The 10,032-nt window shown below is 55.3% G+C and overlaps 1 protein-coding gene across 1 annotated transcript in view; it reads left to right on the plus strand.

Annotated features, from left to right (window-relative positions):
- The window catches only part of GRIP2 (glutamate receptor interacting protein 2), a 50,416-nt gene extending 47,404 nt beyond the window's left edge, over window positions 1-3,012 (plus strand). Inside the window, 2 exon segments of the mRNA XM_027776667.1 lie at window positions 574-717; window positions 2,402-3,012. Coding sequence (XP_027632468.1) covers window positions 574-717; window positions 2,402-2,692 — 435 coding nt within the window. The 3' untranslated portion in view covers window positions 2,693-3,012.
- Window positions 3,013-10,032: the final 7,020 nt, after the last annotated feature.

The raw sequence follows: 10,032 nt of genomic DNA on the forward strand, positions 1-10,032 counted from the left end.
TTAAAAAAAAAACTCTCTCTCAAAAAAAGAATTATTTTATTTAACTTTATTTATTTATTTTAATTTGACCAGAGAGGGACAGAGCGAGACTGAGAGAGAGAGAGAGAGAGACAGAGAAAGTGAGAAAGCAAGCTGCCAGGACTGGGACTCAAACCTCAGTTGGCCATGTGGGAGTCCAGCGCCCTAAACCACCACGCCACCTGCTGGCCCCATTTCACTTCACTTTACTTAGGCTTGCAACTGACCAGACAGCCGAGCAGCGAAGAGCCCTGACCCTGAAGCCAGACTCTGGGTTCAAATCTGCCCCCCCTGGCCTCAGTCTCCTGGCTGCAAAGGGGAGACACGTGGTGCTTTCCTGCCTCGTTCCGTCGCGGAGGGTAAACGAGATGGCGTGACGTGCGGACGCGGTGTTCGCAGTGAGGTCCCGTTCAGACGGTCGGGCGTGCTCGGCTGGTGACGGGCCCACGTCGCCCTGCTTGCCCTTTGACCTCGCAGGCGGGCGCGCCAGAGGGGGGCTGCATGCCAGCTGCCCGCGGAGGGCAGTGGCGTCTGAGACAGGGGCTGTGTCCGCAGGCATCCATCATGACGGGCACTGTGCAGAGCGTGGCCCTCGAGGGCAGGCCTGGCCGCCGGCCCTGGCAGCGGGGCCGGGACGTGCGCGCTTCCCCCGGAGAGGCACAGGAGCTGCTGCGGCCGGCTCCGCTGAAGATGCACAAGGTGGGCACCGCGGGGCCGGGGTCTGGGAGCAGGGCTGCCCGAGGACCTGCCGTGGGCCCCGACGGGCCGCCCCCACCCCCAACAGGGGTTTGAGTGTAGGTCGGGTTTTCCACAACTCATTTGGGTAACAGACACGCACACGCACACACACCTCTGATGAACACTGGCCTGTGATCAGTCTTGTTCCTGGAGAAGACTTGTCTTCCCCTCACTTACGTTATAACACACACACACATGAAGATTTACGTATGTGTGTGTGTACACGAGTGGATGTCAACTATTCTGTTGGGAAAGGCATGATGTATGTTTCTATGCAAAAATGCCTAACTTTCCTGACAACCCAGTAGTTTGTGGGAAAATGGAATTAAAATATGAATTTATTTTGGTGCAAACAACTTTGGAAACCCATGCATAGCTTTTTTTTTTTTTTTTTTTTTTTGAGAGGTTTTGGCTATAGGGTGCATGCACTCACCAGACAGACAGAGAGAGACAGAAAGACAGAAAGTGAGAAATCGCCCCCCAGGGGGGATGGTCACGCCGCAATCCCTTCTCCTCCATTCTCCTCTCGGGATCTTGGGCACGCACGCACACACGCCCGGCGTGAGTTTTAAGCCACCGGGTCCGGGACGCAAACAGTGGTTGGCTACATGGGAGTCCAGTGACGTAGCCATAACGCCATCTGCTGGTCCCCCCATGGATAGCTATTTTCTTTCTCTTTCTTTCTTTTTTTTTTTTTAATTTTTTGCCATAGAGCATATACACTTGCCAGAGAGGGATAGAGACGGAAAGCGAGAAATCGCCCCCCAGAAGGAATGGCCGTGCTGCAATCCCTTCTCCTCTTGGGAGTTTGGGCATGCACACACGTGTGCCCGGCATGATTTTCAAGCCGCTGAGTCTGGGGTTCAGACTTCGGTTGACCATGTAGGAATCGAGTACCTTAAGTACCGCGCCACCTGCTGGCCCCTGAATAGCTTTTTTTTTGAGAGGTTTTTGCTATAGGGTGTGTGTGCTTACCGGAGCGACAGAGACATAGAGACCAAGAATGAGGAATTATCCCCCCCCCCAGCGGGGATGGCCATGCTCCAGTTCCTTCTCCTCTGTTCTCCTCTCGGGATTTTGAGCATGCATGCACATGTGCCCGACATGAGTTTTAAGCCAAGACTCGAACCATGGTCAACTGTGTGGGAGTCCAGCGACATAATCATTACACCATCTGCTGGTCTCCCCTGTGGAGTTTAAAACAAACAAACAAACAAACAAACACATTTTCCGGGAAGTTTCTGGAACCTGCCCATGTAGATCACACACATTCATGTCCCTACGGAAATGCCAGCCTCTCGCCCTCTGGACAGCATTCACTGTGTGAGTTAAACGCAGAGGACGACCCTCTGCCCCACTAGCTCTCGCGGTGGGGAGCTGGAAGCCAGCTCTCTGGTAAGCGGGAGGCTTGAGAAGGAACCACAGGGGAAATCACTTTCCGTGGGACCCCCCCCCCCATGCTGAGTGCCGTGAGCTGGGGGAGGTACCTGGAGGGGGGCCCTGAGACAGTGACCTCGGAGATGCAATTCGTGAGGGGCTGGGCCTGGATCCCGGAGGCATTGACTGCCAGTCCAGGGGATTCAGGTCACTGTGGGAGACTGGGGCAAAGTTTGGAGCTCCAGGGGCCTCCTCCTTGCGCCCCCAGGTGACCCTGCACAAGGACCCGGTGCGGAATGACTTTGGCTTCAGCGTCTCAGATGGCCTTCTGGAGAAGGGTGTCTATGTCCACACCGTGCGTCCTGATGGGCCTGCCCAGCGCGGGGGCCTCCAACCCTTCGACAGGGTCCTTCAGGTAAGGCTGGGGCAGAGGTCCCGGGGGAGAAGGGCAGGCTGTCCCAGTCAGCTCAGGGTACGTTGTGGCGCAGTAAGAGAACAGCCCCGAACCTCAGCAGCTGAGCACACACTTACCCTCTGCGTCCACTGTGGGCCCGGGTAGCCCTGCCCTATCTGGGCTGATGCAGAAGCCCTACGTCTTTAAGGGTCCCTCTGAGACATGGGGTCCCCTCAGACCCTGTGAGGAAGCAAGCCTGGAAAATCGCAGGTGGCTTTTTCTGCCTTCGCCTGGAAGCTACACCTGCCACGTTCCTATTGGCCAGAACCAGTATGTGACCTGCCTGGCTGCAAGGAGCCTGGGAAGTGGGAGGTGTCCTGGCCTGGCCACCCTGGCCCAGCGTTCCCCATGCCTAGCCACTTCTGTTCCCTGGGTGTGTGGTGTTGCCGGACTTGTAGTAAATTTACTCCACTGATATTTCCTCTAAATGGATATAATGTTTTCAATGTACATGTATTCTATTTTCGCTTCTTTTTAAAGTTTTTTTTGTTTTGTTTTGTTTTGTTTTTGGAGAGGTTTTCGCTATAGAGCGCGTGCGCTCGCCAGACAGACAGAGAGAGACATAGAGACAGAAAGCGAGAAATCACCCCCCAGGGGGGATGGTCACGCCGCAATCCCTTCTCCTCCATTCTCCTCTCGGGATCCTGGGCACGCACGCACACGCACCCAGCGTGAGTTCTAAGCCATCGGATCCGGGATGTGAACCGCGGTCAACTACGTGGGAGTCCAGCGACATAGCCATTACGCTAACTGCTGGTTCCCGAGAGGTTTTTGCTATAGGGTGCTTGCGCTCACCAGACAGAAAGACAGAAAGCGAGAAATCACCCCCCAAGGAGGTCCATGTAGCAATCCCTTCTCTCTCCTCCTGACACTTCCGGCACACACACACACGTGCTTGGTGTGATCTTCAAGCTGCCAGGTCTGGGTCTTAAACTGCAGTCGGTCAGGTGGGAATCCAGCACCTGAACCACTATGCCACCTGCTGGCCCCAGCTCCCACGTATTTTGGAAGGAATACGTATCTCAGTTAAGCATGGAAATGCAGCACCCCCTGCTGGACATAACTGATATAAAACACAAACTGGAAACCGAGCTCTTAAGAAATTCTGGGCGGGAGGCGCTGCCCGCGTGTACTTCTATGTTCCAAAGGGAGAAGCTAGAGGCAGAGGTACAGGAAAGCTATGGGGAGCTTCGAAATGTTCTCGGAAAAAGTGGAATTAAAGGACCAGTTTATTCTAGAGGAAGAAAATGGAAATCTGGGGCCCGCAGGTGGTGCAGTGCTTAAGGCGCTGGACTCCCACATGGCCAACTGTGGTTCGAGTCCCAGACCCGGTGGCTTGAAACACTCCGGTGCGTGTGCGTGCATGCCCAAAGTCCCGAGAGGAGAATGGAGGAGAAGGGATTGCAGCGTGGCCATCCTCCTTGGGGGTAATTTCTTGATTTCCATCTCTCTGTTTCTCCAGCAAGCACGCACACCCTATAGCAAAAATCTCTCTTTAAAAGAAAAGTAGATTATGGAGCCGGCAGATGGCATGGTGGTTAAGGGCATTGGACTCCCACATGGCCCACCACAGTTCGAGTCCCAGAACTGGCAGCTTGCTTTCTCACTTTCTTTCTCTCTCTCTCTCCCACTCCCCGGTCAAATGAAATATATAAACAAGGGACCAGCAGTTAGCATAATGGCTATGTCACTGGACTCCCATGTAGTTGACCACAGTTCGCGTCCCGGACCCAGTGACTTAAAACTCATGCCGGGCATGTGTGTGTGCGTGCCCAAGATCCCGAGAGGAGAATGGAGGAGAAGGGATTGTGGCGTGGCCATCCCCCCTGGGGGGGATTTCTCGCTTTCTGTCTCTCTGTCTCTGTCTGTCTGTCTGGCGAGTGCACACGCCCTGTAGCAAAAACCTCTCCCCCCCAAAAAAACAAAATGAAAATATATGAACAAATAAAGTTAAATAATTTTTTAAAAGTAGATTATTATTTTTTTTTAAATTTGCTTTAGGGCATGTGTGTTCACTGGAGAGAGAGAGAGAGAGTGTGCACATGCCCAATATGTTCTTCAAGCCACCAGATCTGGGACTTGAACTGTGCTGTTGGCCATGTGAAACCCAGTACCTTAACCTCCACTCTGTTGACCCCAAAGTGGTTTTAATTATTTTTTAAGAATTATTTATTGGGACCAGCAGGTGGCATGGTGTTTAAGGTGCTGGACACTCCCACGTGGCTGACTGTGGTTCGAATCCTGGGCCTAGTGGCTTGCTTTCTCACTTTCCCTCTCTCTCTCTCTCTCTGGTCAAATTAAAATAAAATGAATGAATAAATAAAATTTTAAAAAATAATTATTTATTTTTTTAAAAAAGATTTATTTATTTAATTTATACATTCATTTTCTTTTAATTTAACCAGAGAGAGCCACAGAAGAGAGGAACATTGAGAAAGCAAGCCACCAGGTCTGGGACTCAAACCGTGGTCAGCCACATAGGAGTGTTCAGCGCCTTAACCATCACGCCATCTGCTGATCTCCCAGTGGTTTTAATTTTTAAACCGCGAGGGAGGCCCAGACTCTGTGACGTATTCAGACTAGGGAGCTGGAAGCCACATGCCCACTGCAGTTGAAGTCCCAGGCCAGGCCAGGCTGAAACACTCCAAGTATGTGTGCATTCCCAGAAGCCTGGAGGCCTGGGGGAGACAGTTGCACCAGGGCCCTGCCCCGTGGAGGCCGCTTCTCTCTCTCCTCCTTTCCATGTGTGCTCGCATGCTCTGTCATGAACGAAACGGATAAACAACAACAAAAAAATAACCAAAGGATAGAGAGGGTGGGGCCAGCAGATGGTGTGGTGGTTAAGGCTCTGCACTCCCACATGCCTGACCATGGTTCGAATCCTAGACCTGGCAGCTTGCTTTCTCACTTTTTCTCTCTCTCTGGTGATCATGTGTACCCTATAGCAAATTAAAATAATAATAATAATAATAATAATAATAAAGAAAATGGAGTATTTAAAAAATTTCAAAAACAGGACCAGCAGTTGGTGTAATGGCTATGTCGCTGGACTCCCACATAGCTGACCGTGGTTTGAGTCCTAGACCCAGTGACTTAAACTCACACTGGGGGTATGTGCGTGCGTGCCCAAGATCCCGAGAGGAGAATGGAGGAGAAGGGATTGTGGCGTGGCCATCCCCCCGGGGGGGTGATTTCTCACTTTCTGTCTCTCTATCTCTGCCTTTCTGGGGAGAACTCGTGCCCTATAGCAAAAACTTCCAAAAAAAAAAAAAAACACCAAAAACCAAAAAGAAACAGTGACCTCCTGTGTCGGGTGCTGAGAGTCACCTGGAGGCCGGGCGCGGCAGGGCCCACATTTAGGAAGCTGCTGGAACGCGCCGCCTCGTCCCTCCGAGCTGACCCCTTGGTTCCGTCCCCCCTGGCGCAGGGCAGCCGGGCCCCCCGGGCGCCGGGCCCCAGCACCCCCCGGATGCTCTGAAGGCAGCAGGTGGCACATCGGGCTCCCTGACACGGGGCTGGAGCAGCGGCTGCCACTCGTCCACCCGTCGGCCGGGGACTGCTGGCGGAGAGAGGCTTGGTTTTCTCTCTCTGGCTCTGGGGTGCCTGGGGTGCCAGGCGGCAAGGGCTGCCCCAGCCAGATTGGGTCTCCAAGACGCACAGAGGAAGCCCTCCCGAGAAGGGCTGGGGACAGGCTGCTTGGTGGTAGAAGCAGGCCCGGGCAGCCCTGGTGCCCACAGGGCCCGCCCACAGAGGCCCGGGGTGGGGCCTGCTCCGGTTAGGAGCACTTCCCCGGCAGAGCCCCCAGCTGCGACGAGCTGCCAGGGTGGGACGAGGTCCCTGTCGCAGATGGATGGCTACTGGGTGTGTCGTGGCTGGCGCCTGCGTGTGAGGGGCTCCAGGGGTTGGTTTCCTGGCTGGGGCTGCTTCATCTGGAGGCCCTGTCCTTCGGGATGTGGGAAGTGGACCCCCGCTTCCCTTCTCCGGAGTTCGGGTGTTGGGACCTGTGGTGGTGAGATCGACTCCCGGCAGCCCCACTTGGGGGACTCTGAGCTGGGGCCCCTGGGACGACGCGAGGGGACGGCCAGCCCTGTGGTGCTGAAAGTCGTGGAAGCCTTCACGTCCAGTGCCCTTGCTTCGAGGCGTCTGTGACTCGAGGCCGCTGTTCGGCCCCCCGGGGCTGGCTCGGCCCCTGCTGCTGCTTCCACAGGACGCTGGCCGCTGACCCATCTGCACACGCCCATCCGCCTGAGCACGTCGTGGGGGAGGGGAGGGCTCAGGGACAAAGATCCGGGAGGCACCATCCACCTGCCATTCCACCGGCGATCAGGAAGACGCAGAGACATGGCCTGCGAGGCAGACGGCTCCTTTGCAATATCCAGACCCGCATCGGGGAGAGGAGAAGAGCAGAGAGGACGGAGGACCGGGCTGTCACGCCCGGCGCCCAGGAGGACAGCTAGCTCCAGAGCTTTCGGGGAACTGCATTCCCACTTGATACGGAGCTGCGCCAGCGTCCCTGAAAGTCCTTGTCTCCGGACTCCACAGACCAGAAACCTTCTTGGTTTGGGGAAGGGCGTGGGGCTTCCACCTGGCGGTCTAAGTGGCCCCTGGGGTGGAGGCGGAAGGCCAAGACTTACCCAGGTGTGCGGAGGGGCTTCCCCCCACCCAGCCCTACGGGGGTCTCAGGAAAGCAGGGGCTGCCCATTCCCACCCACACCCTTTGCCCGTTACTCATGAGACCAGGTGGGGAGCCGGGAGGCCTGTTCATCCTGGTTCTGTTACTGGTGTGCTGTGTGGCGTGCCCCGGACAGTGGGGCTCAGTCTGGGCAGGCAGGCCTTCCAGCCAGAGCCAGGACCCCACCATTTTCCCCACCTCCCCTGTCTCCGAGGGCCGCCTCCCTCCACCTCCGCTCCTTGGAGCCCTGCCCTCGGTGCCCTCCCTGACAGCACATGGGAGCCCAATACCTCTGCTGTCCCCAGTTCCCTTGTAAACGACCCCCAGGCTGAGAGGGCAGTGCCCCCCCGTCCCCCACCATGGAGGTGTCAAGCAAAAACCAAGAGCCCTCAGCTTTGGGGGTTGGAGGTTACGCGGCAGAACGCCTGCGCTGTGTGACCTTGGGCAGGCGGCCTGCCCTCACTGGGCCACTGATCAGTAACGGGACTGGACGGACCCAGTCTCAGGGCCTCTGAACTTGAGAAAGCTGCACTGAATTCCAGGCGAGGGAAGACGCATCTGGACTCTGACCAACACCCCTCCTCGGGCGGGCGAGGCCGCTGCCATTCTCCCAAACGTATGCAATCAGGCCTGGGGGGTGCCGCCCAGCCCCCCCAGCCTTCTCATATGCAATATTTCTTCCAGCTTCTCACGGGATGCTTCGTCCCGGACTTGACATTTCCCGACCCCCTTTCCCAGTGAGCGTCCTGCCTGCCTATGCATTTTGGGTATAGCCCCTGTGTCATGTCTCCGCCCCCAGCCACCCTGCCCCCACAAAGCTGTATTTTTCTCTGGCTGAGATTAGAGCATATTCCTTGTAAAGTATTTTTCTATGTGGGGTTTTCTTAGGGCTCTCGGGGGCTGCATTGCCAAGGCCATTTGGGGCCCTCCTGTAAATCTTTGTCCCACCACTGGGGGTTGCAGTGACTTGGGGGTGGGAGGTGAGGCTCTTGGGACTTTTTTTTTTAAAAAAAGTAAAACGATTTAAACGCACCTAGAGTCTTGCTTTGGGTTTTGTTTGAGAAATCACGGCTTGGCAAGAACCTGTGTGTGTGTGTGTGTCTTCTCCCATCTCACCTGCTTTTCATTCGTCTGTGTTCACTCGAAGCAGAGGACGCCATTGCTATGCATGGGCTGGCCCCTGGTACACCACAGCCCAGGGCGACAGCCCGGACGGACCTTGTCTGCACTTCTCGGCGGAGCGCGGACAAGGAAGACGCAAGCAGACCGTAGAGAATTCTTTCAGGAGGTGGAAATGACAACACAGAAAAGAAAACTGAGTAACGGAGGAGGGGCTTGAGCTCAGGGGGCTCAGGGCATCTCTGAAGTGGTGGCATTGGCGATGAGAAAGGAAAGAGCAGGAGCTAGCCCTCTGGAGACCTGAAAGAAGTCTCCAGCGGGACCAGCAGTTAGCGTAATGGCTATGTCGCTGGATTTCCACATAGTCGACTGCAGTTCGCGTCCCGGACCCGGTGGCTTAAAACTCATGCCGGGCGCGTGTGCGTGCGTGCCCAAGATCCCGAGAGGAGAATGGAGGATAAGGGATTGTGGCGTGGCCATCCCTCCTGGGGGGTGATTTCTCGCTTTCTGCCTCTCTGTTTCTCTCTGTCTGGCGAGCACATGCGCCCTATAGTGAAAACCTCTAAAAAAACAAAAAAAGTCTCCAGCAAAAAACACAAAGGCCCAAGAGAGGAATGAGCTCAGCGGGGGAGGTGGGGAGCCTGGATTGCAGGTTCAAGGCCCCCATGAGGAATTGGGCAGGAATGTGGATTTTGTTCTGTGTGTAGGGGAGAACACAGAGGCAAGTGAGTGAGTGAGGGGTCTACTATCGGAGCCTTTTTATCCTGGGTGCAGAGAGCAGCCTGGGGGACCTGCTGCTGCCCTATCTCCAGGGGTCCTCCAGGGCAGTATGAGCCGGACCCCATGGGGAGACCACAGCCTGTGTGAACAAAGAGCTTGCTGTCAGCTGAACAGCTGGCGTTGGGCACTCTCGGGAGGGCCGTAAGCATGGGTGAGGTGGAGGGAAACATCACTACAGACACCACGCAGTTCTGTACAGCAGTGTTCGAGTACTCGCAAGAACTCGCCAGGCCCGCTCAGTGGGCTTCAGAGGTGGGCTCCACGACCATCCTGACGTTACAGATGAAAAATCCAGGCACCAAGAGATGAAATAACTGGCCTCTGGTCTCGTAGGCCGTAAGGGAGACAGCCAAGATTTGAACACAAGTTCGGGGGCCGGCAGATGGCTAGGGGCTCTGGACTTCCACACGGCTGACCGTGTTTCAAGTCCCAGACCTAGCAACTTTTTCTCTATCTCTATCTCTCACTCTGTCCCTCTCTCGTCAAATAAAAATAAATAGGCACGCTAGACTTCCACTTGGCCAACCATGGTTCGAATCCCAGACCTGGTGGCTTACTTTCTTACTGTCCCTCTGTCTCTCTCTCACTCTGTCCCTCTCTGGTTAAATAAAAATAAATAAATAAATAAATGAACACAAGTCTATAGGGGGGGATGGGTGAGAGGAGAGAGGTAGACAGAGGCCATCAGAAAGGCAGAGAGGCAGGGAACCAGCAGTTAGCGTAATGGCTATGTCGCTGGACTCCCACGTAGTCGACCGCGGTTCATGTCCCGGACCCGGTGGCTTATAACTCACGCCGGGCGCGTGTGCGTGTGTGCCCAAGATCCCGAGAGGAGAATGGAGGAGAAGGGATTGCGGTGTGACCATCTCCCCTG

The sequence above is a fragment of the Tupaia chinensis genome, unplaced genomic scaffold (assembly GCF_000334495.1).
Source record: "Tupaia chinensis unplaced genomic scaffold, TupChi_1.0 Scaffold000704_1, whole genome shotgun sequence".
Classification (NCBI taxonomy): Eukaryota; Metazoa; Chordata; class Mammalia; order Scandentia; family Tupaiidae; genus Tupaia; species Tupaia belangeri.